This window comes from Manduca sexta, chromosome 27, assembly GCF_014839805.1.
Source record: "Manduca sexta isolate Smith_Timp_Sample1 chromosome 27, JHU_Msex_v1.0, whole genome shotgun sequence".
Classification (NCBI taxonomy): Eukaryota; Metazoa; Arthropoda; class Insecta; order Lepidoptera; family Sphingidae; genus Manduca; species Manduca sexta.
This window is the reverse complement of record NC_051141.1, coordinates 20,932,904-20,947,079: the sequence shown is the minus strand read 5'-3', so window position 1 is coordinate 20,947,079 and position 14,176 is coordinate 20,932,904. Positions and strand designations below refer to the sequence as shown.

At 33.6% G+C, this 14,176-nt stretch overlaps 1 protein-coding gene across 2 annotated transcripts in view; it reads right to left on the bottom strand.

Moving 5' to 3' along the window:
• LOC115440529 (protein RCC2 homolog) overlaps positions 1 to 13,812 on the bottom strand; it is a 36,182-nt gene extending 22,370 nt beyond the window's left edge. For both annotated transcript variants that reach the window (XM_037444027.1, XM_037444028.1), the window contains exons 1-4: positions 13,693 to 13,812; positions 5,315 to 5,506; positions 3,776 to 3,922; positions 3,140 to 3,215 (exon numbers count right to left, since the gene is read on the bottom strand). In XM_037444027.1, the coding sequence (XP_037299924.1) occupies positions 3,140 to 3,215; positions 3,776 to 3,922; positions 5,315 to 5,500 (409 nt within the window). In that variant the 5' untranslated portion in view covers positions 5,501 to 5,506; positions 13,693 to 13,812. The remainder of the gene's footprint in view (positions 1 to 3,139; positions 3,216 to 3,775; positions 3,923 to 5,314; positions 5,507 to 13,692) is intronic.
• Between the last annotated feature and the right edge of the window lie 364 nt (positions 13,813 to 14,176).

Sequence of the window (14,176 nt, the reverse complement as noted above, 5' to 3'; positions counted from 1 at the left end):
TTCTGGTTCAAGAGCAAATGCATTACTAGAAATAGTATATACTGATCTGTGTGGTCCGATGGAGACACCATCTGCTGGTGGTAAGAAGTACTTCATAACCTTCACAGATGACTATTCCCGCAAAGTATATGTTTATTTTCTAAAGAACAAAATGGATATTAAATCAGTGTTTGAAATATTTAAGGAAGAGGTGGAAAATGAGTTAAGCAGGAGAATAAAAATTTTAAGAAGCGATAATGGAAAAGAATTTTGTAATAAAGAATTTTCTGATTATTTAGCAGTTTCCGGCATCAAACATCAAATCAGCACTCCATACACACCTGAGCAGAATGGGCTGTCTGAGCGGATGAACAGGACTCTGGTGGAACGTGCAAAATGCACGCTATTTGAAGCAAAACTGCATAAAATGTATTGGGCTGAGGCGGTCGCTACTGCAGCCTATTTAATAAATAGATCACCATCTCGAGTTTTGGCTGAGGTAACACCTTATGAAAAATGGTCCGGTAAGAAACCAAACATTTCGCATTTAAAGATTTTTGGTATTAAAGCCATAGTACATGTTCCAAAACAAACTCGTTTGAAATGGGATCGTAAATCATGGGAATTAATTTTTGTGGGTTACTGTGATAATACTAAAGGATACAGACTGATTGATCCAATGACCAAAATGGTTATGATTAGTAGGGATGTAATATTAATTGAAAATAGAACCAGTATGGATATTACACAGAAATCTGCAATGCTACCACAGCTTACTACCATCCCCATCAATTCAAGTCCTGATACATCAAGTCTACAAAATAGTATTCAGGAAAGTGAGGAAACAATTTCTGTTAATAATAGCTCGGAAAATCACATAGACACATCTTTCGACAGTTGTGTTATGAATAGAATATCCAATGATGAAACATATTATCCTAGCACCAGTGATACTGAGAGCAATGACAGTTTTGAAAGAAATATCACTGTGAGATCTCTAAGATCTCATCACAGGGCCAATGTTCAAGATAATAACTTCATGTGTGTACAACAGTTTCCAGACCCAGTGACTGTACAAGAAGCTTTATCAGGAGCTAATGCTCAACATTGGAAAGAAGCAATGGATGAGGAGTATCAATCCTTATTAGAAAACAATACTTGGGAAATGACTACTCTTCCCTTCTTTAACAAAAATGCTATACCTTGCAAATGGGTTTTTAAGACAAAAACAAATGAGAAGGATGAGATAATTAAGTACAAGGCACGACTTGTTATAAAAGGATGTTCACAAAAAACCTAGTATAGATTATACAGAAGTATTTTCTCCGGTGGTAAGACATGTTTCTTTAAGATATTTATTTGCCTTGACTGTTAAGTATGACTTAGATATATGTCAAATGGATGCTGTGTCAGCATTCCTTCAAGGAGACATAGAAGAGGAGATCTACATGAAGCAACCATGTATGACAGTGGTGAACAAGTATGTAGACTTAAAAAATCTTTATATGGCTTAAAACAAGCCAGTAGACAGTGGAATAAAAAACTTAGTTTTACATTGAGAGGTATAGGTTTAATACAGTCAAAATTAGATCCTTGCATTTATCATAAAATTGTGGACAAGAATAATTTAATATTTCTTGCCGTCTATGTTGATGACTTAATTTTATTTACCAATAATCAAGAAACAAAGAATTATATTAAAGGAGAGTTACTGAAGTTGTTTAAAATGAAAGATCTTGGAGATATAAGTTATTGTATTGGAATATGTGTGGAAAGGGATAAAAAAAATGGAATTATATATTTAGACCAGAGAAAATATATAAAAGAAGTGTTACATAAATTTGGTATGGCTGATTGCAAAATTGTTAAAACGCCTGTAGATGTTAACACAAAGTTTCAAGGAAATTCTGAGGAATCAAAAATCCTCCATGACATTCCTTATCAAGAGCTAATTGGGTGCTTGCTATACATTTCACAAGTTACCAGACCTGATATAAGTTTTATTATAAATAAGTTGAGCAAATATAATACTAAACTTGAAATGTCACATTGGATTGCTCTAAAACGCGTCTTGCGTTATTTAAAAGGCACTCAAGATTATCGGTTAAGTTATAAACAAAATACAGAGGAGACTATGACTCATGGCTATTGTGATGCAGACTGGGCAAGCTCTGGAGATGACCGGCGTTCATGTACTGGTTACACATTCTTGTTTCAGGGAGGAATAATAAGTTGGAATTCTAAACACCAACCTACAATCGCTCTCTCCACAACATAAGCAGAATACATGTCTTTATCAGCATGTGTTCAAGAAGCTATATGGCTAAAACAATTTCAAGAAAGTTTTTGGGAACAACTAAGGCATGAGCCCATGATAATCTACAGTGATAATCAAAGTTCTATCAAACTTTCAGGTTCTGATGGTTTTCATTCTAGAACCAAACACATCGACATAAGGCACCATTTTGTACGCGATAAAGTTATTGCAAGGGTTATTGATGTCCAATATGTGCAGACAGATATGATGGTTGCCGACGCGCTCACCAAGGCAACGTCACTTGCAAAACTAGCGTATTGCTCATCGAAGATGGGATTATGTTTAAGGGAGGATGTTGGAAGAATGTTAAACATAATGTTTGTGGCATAATGTTTTTGTTGCCTTTGTCTTGTGAATATAGTTTTATAGTTTTTACTCTTTGGTAATTAGTAATTGGCTGTATAGAATTTAAATTTAAAAAGCTTTCTGTTGTTTCTTGTTCTTATAATAAAACAGTTCGTTTGTTTGGTATCCGTGTATAATTTCACCAATTAAGATTTTTTAGAATTAATTTTAGACAACCTCATATATTTGCTTTGTGCCCAAAGTCATATTGATGCAGGGAGTTGGTATTCAAGTTATTGCCTATTTCCAAAAATACCTTGAGTTCAAAAAGTATGCACACATACATAACTACATTTTAAACAATATATTGTCATTTAAAATTATGAACCTTTGGCGACTCTAGTATCTTTGAATGCGAGATGGACGTCTTATAAAGATTATAATGAAACTATAATCTTCAAACCAACAACAGTGCACGGATACTACCTGGTGATAGAAATATCACGAAATGCATCAGCACAGCTGGTTGTTGTGATAATCTAACACAAATTAACATACCGAAAGTGTAGGCTTCGCCATCTTCCGACACTAACACAGAATGACCAGCGGTGCAGCCGCTCACGATCAGACGATACTGCCGAATTAAAATATATTTTTATAATTTCACATATTATAAACTTTATTAGATATAACTAAAACATTTGAAACAAATGAAACACGATAATTTTTTGATATTGCTGGCATTATAAAGCATTATGATTAGTTTCCAGGCCTATCTAAATAATAGATTCTCTGGACAATATTATGTTCTTGTTGTTTAACCCTGCAGTTAATAAAATTCAAGTCACTGTGTATAGTGTTTTGTTACTGTGATAGGCTCGCCCCCTATCACATCATGGGATGTAACACACTCGGCGAAAAGTAGGTGCCCTGGTTGCGGTTCTGCATACCCCTTCGTAGATAAATGCGTCATGTGAGTGTAGCAGCTCTACTGATATTTCAAAGGTTATACCCAGGCATACATAAAAACAGATGAGATGACAGGATTTAAAAAAATTACAGAGACCTCCCTTGTGACAAAATTTTTACTCCCAGTAAGGACATTTAACCAATCAAGGAGCCATACAAAAACTATACACAATAATGTGACGCATATAAATTAATATATACCAATAAAGCAAATAATATACTGACCCGTCTGTCGGTGAACTTATGGAATGTGTATAGATTGGGGTGGGTCCGTTTGGTGGGGTTGTTGTCGCGGCGGGCCACCATATCCCAGGAGACCATCCCGGCGATCAGCAGCGTGCCAGGAGGCTTGCAGAATGTCTCCAGCAACTCCTGAACAAACAGACCAATGTTACGAGGCTGATGTTAAGATCTATCTCTATCTATCTATGCTATCAGCTGATTGTGGTACAGAAATGGCGTTTAAGTAATGCTATAGCCATATTCAACTGTTTTTAGACGGTGTCTCCATCCATATATTTTATCTGTGAGTCTGTAAAGTTTATAGTTGACTGGTGGTGGTAGCTCTTATGTGAGAGTCCGCCTGGGTAGATAACACCGCAATGTCTACTTCGGCTGGCAAGCAGCAGTGTCTAGTCACTGTTATGTTACGGTTTGAAAAACATTGTAGCCAGTGTAACTACAGGACACAATAAGACTTAACATCTCATATTACACGATGGCGAGCGCAGTGGAATACCAAACAATACTTTGTAATTCAAGGTGGTTTATGGTGTTTCTACTGTTTATGGGGGGTCGTAGCCTTTATCAGCAGGCGAAGGCAAGCTCGCCTCGTCATTCAAAACAATAAAATATAATATATATGTCGGAATGAAAGCTATTTACTTGGTTATTTTTTTTAAATGAGCGATGAAGTATCACCGGTTTAGCGGCGTAAAGATAGACACCGCTGTAGAGGAACAGATGGTTGCGTTCCTCTATGGAAGGGGAAGATTCTCAGTCAGGCAGATGTTGCGCCTGACCGGCCGCGGTCCCTCCGACGGTTCCTATTCGGGGGTGGTATATATGCAACAGGTCGCTCAAATTGTGCAAGCGTAATCCAGGATCGTCTGTCGCCATCTAACGTGATTGCTGTGTGTTATCACTACAGTTGTGTCAACGCATCGATCATCTTGCAGTTCCGGTGATGTTGACGAGATGGCGGTGTATGCATTGATTGTACCGCCACAACCGGTATATTTTTATTTATTCATTGGTTCAGTTACTGAAACACTTATTTACTTCACTAACAATTTACTGCATAGTAACACTAGCGGAATACACAATGTGATCCGTTCAGCATCGGAACAAGACTGTTGCAAGACTGCACTCTCGTCGTTCGGCCGGTCCTTATATTGGCAGCTGTCAACCTTCCTCCTTTTCTAATACTTCCTCGATGTAAGGATATATGGCGATACTACCGCTCCGGAAATTCACCAATTCAACGTTTCTGACAACAGTCACATTTTACGATCAAAACAATTACAGAAATCGACTCTGTGCACAAATCAACTCCTGTTATTTTTCATAATAATTTTAATGATCTCTAATCGACTCTTAGAAATTATCTAATTAACACAAGGTGCTGCGGCGACAAATATATATTAAATAATAATCGGTAAATCCATATGAAGCAGTGTTTCTATAGCCTGCTCCAGCAATCCCAGCTCTGTCCAGAGGTGTTGTACCACTGTCCCTCACTGAAGATTACATTTATTATTATACCTCAGGTAACTTAGTGGTAGGCTCCTCGAGCTCAGGCGAAGGGCTCCTGGGCTCCGGCGCAGGGTTGGACTGCGTGGAGTCATTGCTGTCCTCGTCCTCGGAGACCACGGGCTTCTTGCGCCGCGGGACCTTCGCCCCACCGCGGCTGGACGCCGGCGCCGCACGCTTGCGACCCGCACTCGACATTTTTCACTATAACAAACAATATAAATTAAACAAGTTTGAAAATGTAGAAATAGAGAAAAAAAAAACAATATAAATTACTCTTGTGTATACATTATGAAAAGTGCATAAAATTATGTACTTAAAAGTATTTATTGTTTCCGATTTGATAATAAATCGAGCTCTAATGAATTTCATGTAGTAGTGCCTGAACTATGGGTTATTTTGTAGATGTTCGCATATTAAATAATTTGAAAACATTTAAAACTAGGTTACTTGCTAGATAAAATGTTTGTAAGTGTTGGCGCCAACGTGGCAAATATTTTCTGTATGTCAGTATTTTCAATTGTTAAAATTTGATGAGACTGTAATTGTGTTATTATGAAATATAAATAAAAATTATAATTGATCGTATATAATGATTTCTTATGTTAACGCGCCTGTTTTGAGGAAGTAGTGAACGAAGAAAAAGGCGCGAATATTACCGAATATTATTCGAATAATATTTCATACAACAATATATATTATTAAAACTGAATAGAGAATTAAAGGTATTTTTATTAAAAACTTGCACATTCACATGTATAGGCGCAAAATATTCATCATATTGCAATTAATAACATGGTTGTTTAGCATGCTAAATATGAAAATTCGCATGCAATGAAATTAATTCGATATAGCATTAATTGTTATTACTACCATAGCTAAAACGATACAATAAATAAATAATAAACAACAACGATAAAATCCGTGAAATAGTTTTATTTGATGATCATGTACAATGATCGTCTATATTCTTACCCCCATATTCATAGACGTTTTTTTATCTAACGACGGAGCATTGCTGTGATAACAAGTCTGTTTCTCAGTGCTGACAGCATGGCAGCCTTCGCAGTGCGTAGACATAAGGCCGTTATGATTGGTTAATATTGAGATACAACTTGAATCTAGTTGGCTGTCAGATAAACAAAGCTGAACCAGCAAGCCGTCAGATAAACAAAGCTGAGAAACAGACTTGTTATCACAGCAATGCTCCGTCCTTAGATAAATAACGTTTTTGAATAAGGAGGTTAGTTGGTATTTTAAAACAAATCTAATAATTTGTAATTTTATATCTTAATTACTTCAAGAAGTTCATTGTGATTAAACATCTTGTACTAATATTTATGTGTATAAGTCTTCAATATTTCATACCATAGAAAATTTAGGCATATTATATGCTTCGTTACCCATGCGAAGCAGGGGCAGGTCGTTAGTAGCTGTAGGACAAAAATTTACATCTAGATAATGTGGTGTGATATCAATGAATGTCAGATCGAAAGTAAACTTTATTGTGCAAGTAGGTACTATATATAATATACTAGATTTACCTTTTTTATTTTATTGTCACCAAACTTTCGTATGACTTTATAAAAATTAAAGTAGTAACAGTTATCACCCTGTAAAGAATATTTATCTGTATGTATTTAACAATAAATTCATAATGCACATACATCTGTGAATGAATCAAAACTGATTAATGTCGAAACCAGAGAAATTGAGATTAAAATCTATACTAATATAGAACACAAAGAGTTTGTTGGTTTGTTTGAACGCGTTAATCTAAGGAACTACTAAACCGCCGCAGACGCAAGCAAAAGCTAGTGGTTTATAAAATGCAAAGTACACATCAACATTTTCAGTTTTAACTAATATGACCATACGTTCTTATTTCAGGCTGTCTGTCCCGTTTGCCCGGCAAATTGTCCCAAGAGAAAGAGCCAAATTGTCCCGCTTTTAAAGACATATTATACGATAATTATATTATGTATAAAACACAACAGGACACTACGGTGAAATGGAGGATCATTTTAACCAATTTCAAAAAAGGAAGAGGTTGTTAATTCGATGTTCATTTTCTTTACTTTTGTTACCTCAGAACTCAGTAATTTATTAACCTATTTGACAAATTTTATTTTTATTTGAAAGGATATACTTCCACATTAAAACAATAGAAATAATTTTAAAATGGGTTAATTAAATTGGTTTTTAAACCGAAATAAGTACGTCGTCCAAGTAAACGAAATTGCCAGTTTTGCTTTCCCGCCACTTTTTAGTGGTGTTTTTGTGTTGAATTTTTTTGTGGGTAGGCCAGTATGTCTACATTTATTACGTACAAAAATCTATCCCGCCTTGCGTCATATACCCAATTATTTATCGGTTATTATAACATACGCATATTCCCACCTAACTAAACTAATTGCATTCGAAACGAGTGGGTGACGGACCGATACTTGATAGCCATTTTAATTGTCAAAAAATAATGTGATAAGTTCCATTTCTACTTGAAAATACCGGTATTTTAAAACATTTGATCCACGGACTATAAATCATATGCGCCTACAACTGAAATCTGAATCTAAAATAAACTTCAAAGGAGTAACGTTATTTTATACTAACTTAGGCTCGCGACTTCGCCCGCTTGGAAGTTTTTCGGCATAAAAGTACCGCTATATATTTTCCTGGAATAGAAAGTAGGCTAATTTCTCAGGGTCCATGCCTTCCAGGATCTCTAAACAATTTCCTTACCAAACTTCATCGAAGTCCGTTGGGTAGAGGGTATCTTATTCAGAAAGGCAGATAGAAGCGGCGGGGGCCTCTGCATCAAAATACTTTTTTGAAATTTTTAAGTGGAATATCTCTGTCATTTAATAGATGATTGTTGCGTAACTTTAATCGTTTAGGCAGGACGAGCAACGGAAGCTCTCAAAAGGAATACATTTTCCTCGTCCGCAACACTTCATTGATTAAAATGTCGGTATACATTGTCAATTGGTCATAGCGTGATGTTATATAGCCTTCCTAAATAAATGGGCTATCGAGCACTAAAATATTTATCAATAAATATTTTTCCAAATCCAACTAGTAGTTTCTGATATGAGCGCGTTCAAACAAACAAACAAACTCTTCAGCGTTATATAATAGTATAGATATAGATAAAGAAAAAAGATTTCGACTGAAGTTAATGTGTAGAAACGTTTCGTAGTTTTCAATTACTTTTGTGGCTGACTGTAAGACCTACTGAAAGGCTTCCTCATAAGGGTACATCTATGATACACGTGAGGCTCGAAAGGGAGGGAGTGTTCGGAAATAAAATCACGAAATATCCCAAGGGTTGTAATGAGGTATCACATGTAATTATTTTTCGTTGATGGCGTGATTTAATTTAAATTTTTTGTACTCTTTGTACCATAAAAATACACGTGATTTTCGGTAGGGGAGGAGGGGAGGGGTTAAAAGTCACTAAAACATCACGAGATTAATGGACGACCCCTAATAACAACAACGTTGAAACAACGTCAAGATATTTTCAATTATTATTTTTAAATACAGAAATGTTAAAGGACAATAAATATCCATAACTGAGTAATGAATAAGATGAAAAATCCCAGTCCCACTTAATGTAATTATAAAAAAAAATATTACTGTTACCTCTCAAAGAATTATATAATTTTTTTCTTTCATATTTTTACCTTGTTTTTAACGTCATAAAGAAAGTTGAGTTACACTTTGTATGGGTTTGCCTAACAATGGATGAAAACCGACGAGTTTTGAAAAGTTATAAAAAAAATTTGGGCACACAATATTATGTAACAAGCCGTTATGAAAATAGTGAATACACATTACACAGTGTTGTTTTAGAACCGTTAGCATAAAACCCTCAAAATAAGGAGCCTTTAATAACATGTTATTTAAAGGTTTGGTCAATGGTCTATGTGTTAAATTTTATTGATATCCTTATAGCAGAAATCTACATATATTTGAAAAAAATACCTTCGAAACATAGTTTTTAATATAAGATATTCTAAGCAAGGGGTTATGGGTTAAAAAACAAATAAACTTGCTTAGTAAGTACTGTTATCTATTAACCTTCGTATTCCCCATCTGTCGAAAATTTATTAAAATTAATAGACCTTATTTCATGCCCACTACAGCCACCCTTAAGAGGCTGCCTGCACCCACCTAACTTAGCTACAACAACTGCCTACAAAAATTTGTGAAATTGATAACTGCTTCATTTTATGTAAGAATCATTACATTGTATCCGATTAAAAATATTTGAGCAGCAGTTAATCAAACTTAGTAAAATGTTTTACTATTCAACAGGACAATACAAAGGCTTTAGACATATTGAAGGTAATTACCGAACATTCAAGAAGTGATTTAAAATGATTCACTAACTAATTTGGAACATTAAATTTGCTGTGAAGATATTTAACAGGTTTACTAACACCTTCATCTAGTGATTTTTTTACATTAAAATCTTAGCTTTTAAGATTTACCACAAATACGCACAGTTCAAGTTGCAAAAAACTGTGCAGGGAAGTATAATACACTGGAGCAATACCAGATGGGTATTTATGTGGTAAAATTTTAATTGAATAGTTTTTTTAAAAAAGATCAATTATCAGATACTTGAAAAACTTTTAAACGGACATTGTTCAGTGCTAAGAATCAAAAATTAAGTGTGAATAATAATAGACAAGGGTTATCAGTATTTTATATATTTTACTATTACTGAGAAATAAACCCCAAAAGCGAATAACTTTAGCACAATTTATTCACCACTTAAAATGATCAAAACACTTAATCATTATGTTAAATAAATTTGGGCATTGCATCAATAACAAAGCATTGAAAAACATTGATACAGAAGTAATAACTTCAATTGTGTGTGAAGATATCGACAAAAAACTAATTTTTCCTTTTAAAATATAGTTGAAGATTCATCATTGTTTCTTCATGGAATTAAAGATAGCAATAATTTTTTTCAAGAAACATAAAACGGAAAAAGACTTGTCCCATATGACAACAATAGTGATATATCAAGAAAAGAACCCACTAAAAATGGAGTAAATTTAATCAAAGTGGAGCCTACAGCTAAGCAGAACAAGGTTGATTTAAAAATTTTAAACTGTCAAGAAATTCTTAGTTTCCAAGAAAGTAAGCAGATTTTATCACCAAATTCTAAAGACAGTTGCTGTTTATTGGAAAATAGTCAAAACAAAGCCCAATTTGTAAATTTTCTCCGGATTTTGTGTAGGCTGCGACAAAGTTAAACAGAAAATATTTTCTGCCGACCATCTACAAACTCAATACTTGGATGGAGTAAGCTACAACAAATACTGTTCAAATCTTCGAAATATTTTTAGTTGTTTCGGTTTATGGTTTGTATAAGAAGAAATTCATTTTAAAATGTCATTTGGCTGCTCAATCACTATGCGAAAATAATTGTCGTATTTTGCCAGCATTATACTTCCCAAGTGGTTGTGTTTTGACCAGTAGATTAGGTACTGTTGGATGTTGTACAAAAACCTCTACAACATTAACAAAATCCAGATCTTAGTGTCAAACAATTGACTGAATTAGAAACTTATTGCAAGTACATTTTCTTGAAAACAAAACAAACTGCTAATGAGCTTCAGTATAACTTAATTACGAAAAATATTACTTTCGGTTTAAATTTATTAAAAATAATTTGCACATCTGATGCTTTACATTTACATTTATTAAGAGTTCTAGCACAAATATATGTTTGGATAAATGCTGACCAAGTACAACTACAGCCTATTGATTATACCTTATTTGACTAAAACATATTGTAATAATTAACCATTACCAGAATTGTTAATTCAGCCCTATAGATGTTTATCCAACTGTCAAACAAAGTGCTGGTTCTTGTAAAAAAATACAATTAAAATGTATTTCGCTTATAATTACTGTCAAAATAAAAAAAATATAGAGATCCATATTTTACTTCTGTAAAAAATATTTTTTTTGTATTAAATATTTTTTTATGAACAATGATTACTTTCATTGTTTTATTTTCAATTGCCTAGCTAAAAATATCTTTAAGTTTAAGAAACAATGATATATTGCTGCTAGAATAATCATTCAAATGGTTTTGACATGATATCTGAGAGAATGGGGTATAACAAGCCTCCTGGCAACATGCAGTATTATAATCTGCAAACTTCTCTGAGGTCAAAACAATCTACAGAATGCGGTCCTCATATTTTGCATACTTAACTCCATATGGCTGCCATCATCTGATATGATGCCGAAGGATTATTGTATATGGAGTTCCCTAAAGAGTCAAATTAATAATTATCAATGCAACAACATAGAAAAATTAAATGACGCAGTCCAATATCATTTAAGCATAATTAACCATAAATCTTTGTCCAGACCACTTAAGGTGTCTTGAAATGTGTCCATACCTGAATAAAGCGAGGTGGAGGCCATATCTAACATTAAATTGCAATATGTTTAATAGCATTACAAATTGTATGATATAATATGTTATAAAATTTCATTAATTTCTACAGCTCAGTTTTTTCTGATACAATGTAGTAATTCTTACATAAAACTGAGGTGATTTGCATAATTTTTTTTTATAACAATTTGACTAACTTTTATAGACAACCCATAATAAAAAAAATACTATTCCTATATTGTTTTTATAAAAAATTACGTAATGCTTCCTAAAACATTATTGCTTTCTCTCCTATGGTTTTGGATTTCCTTATACTGTTCCAGTTAATAGATTTTTATTTCATTACATTTTATTTAAAAAAAACATTATATAGCACTTAACTGTATTTATCAAAGTTAATCAATGATAAATTGCACAAAGTATAGCACACACAATGACTATCCCCCTTATTCATAAACGTTTTTTATCTAACGACCGAGTAAGGCTGTGATAACAAGTCTGTTTCTCAGTGCTGACGGCATGGCAGTCTGCATAGACGTATGGCCGTTGTGATTGGCTAATATTGAAATACAACAATAATAACCAATCACACCGGCCCTATGTCTATTTCTCAGTGCCGTTGGGCACTGAGAAACATGCTTGTTATCACAGCTTTACTCCGTCCTTAGATAAAAAACGTTTATGAATAAGGGGGTTAGTCTTTTGCTTGTAAACTTAACAGGTAAATGACACACTTCCAAATAAATCAGTCAAGTTAACAATAATGTGATTTTTCATTAATAATGATAAATAGCTAGTATTACAAAGAATAACAGCTTAGTAGTATTCATTTCTTGAATTATGAATGCAATTTATTAACAGAAAACTGTATTCGTTCCAACTGCTATTGGCCATTGGCAGTCACAGGAAAAATATGATATTGGCGGCAAAAGTAGCCATGTTTAACTAAGCCCGAGTAATGAAATATGACTTGTTCTACCTAATACTACATTTAGGTTTACTAATTATTTATATTTTAAATGTGTAAGAATAGGAACATATCCAAAATTTCTCATGGCAAACAGAAGCCTGGGTTTGATTCGCATCAAATAACCATTTCCTTCACACACATGCTTATATAATATAGAACAACTTATATTTTTGTTTTTTGGTGAATCTAATAATCCAAGTTCAAAGAAAATGTGGGGAAAGCTGTGGATATATTGGAAATATTGGCCACAGAAAGCTTACAATTAAATGTTTAAATCAGGTATGGAGACTTTGCCTGCAGTCGTATTTTTATGGTTAGTGAATTTATGAAGTTTGCTCAAGACAACTCATAGTACTCTACCAGCTCAGGCAAGCTAGGGGGAGAAAGATGGATGGCAATTATGGAAAAAAGAATGTCATCAAAAAAATATTTTTAAATCATACATTCCAAATACGAAAAGACAATTTGTTTTAACAGTGTCATAAAACATAAAACCAGCAATATCACTTGCTAAAATTACAAAAAAATCGCCAAGCGGTTTTCAAACAAAAAATCTTTGAAGGTCTGCATACTAATAAAATTTCATAAATTAAACTTGGGAATTAATGTTACGCGCCTTACAAACTTGTATATGTTAAGTTAAACAAAAGTTAATATTCTTATTTTCTGATAGGTCAAGCAGAACAATAAGGCTGGTAGGCACGGGCATAACAATAGCGAAAAACCGTTATAACAAAAAATCGCAAAATTTCGTCAAATATAGGCGCCAAAACGATACCGGCAATTCGATGTGACAAATATCGCACCGATCCACTGTATCGTTAGCAATAAATATAAACATTTTTGTGAAACTAACGCTACCTCGTACCAGTGACCTACGCGGATTACCTTACACGTGCATTATAATATTTCACTGTTTATTTACAAATGTTATGTCAAACCGCGAATAAACACTTTAAAAGGGCATTTTCAACTATAAAACTTACTTACCCTAGTAAAACACTGAAAACAAGTTAAAAATAAAAATTCAAAAATGTCTCGCCAGCTACACGATTGACAAGTGTGCGGGGATGCCGCGAAAAAATTTGTTATGCGATCTTTTTTCACTTCATGAGTATCTCATAAAAACATTATAATGTTGCCAATAAAATAAGTTATGAATTGCCATCCTTTTCTATAATGACGGTGTGCGCATATGAAAAAATGAGAAAGATAGATATTAAATTGTAAAATCCATTATGCGCAGGTAAAAATCAATGATTATGAAAAATAACTGCGTTGCATATCAAATATCTCATTTTATTAGCATAAATGATTATCCGTTAAAAGTACGTTGATATTGTTATTTCTTGGAAGAAAATTCTCATTGAGAGAATTGGATACCATTGGAAATATTATTTCAATATTCACAAACCTTTTGGAATGTATTATGTATTTGTAATAGGTGCATTGTTTATCGAACTATGAAATAAAA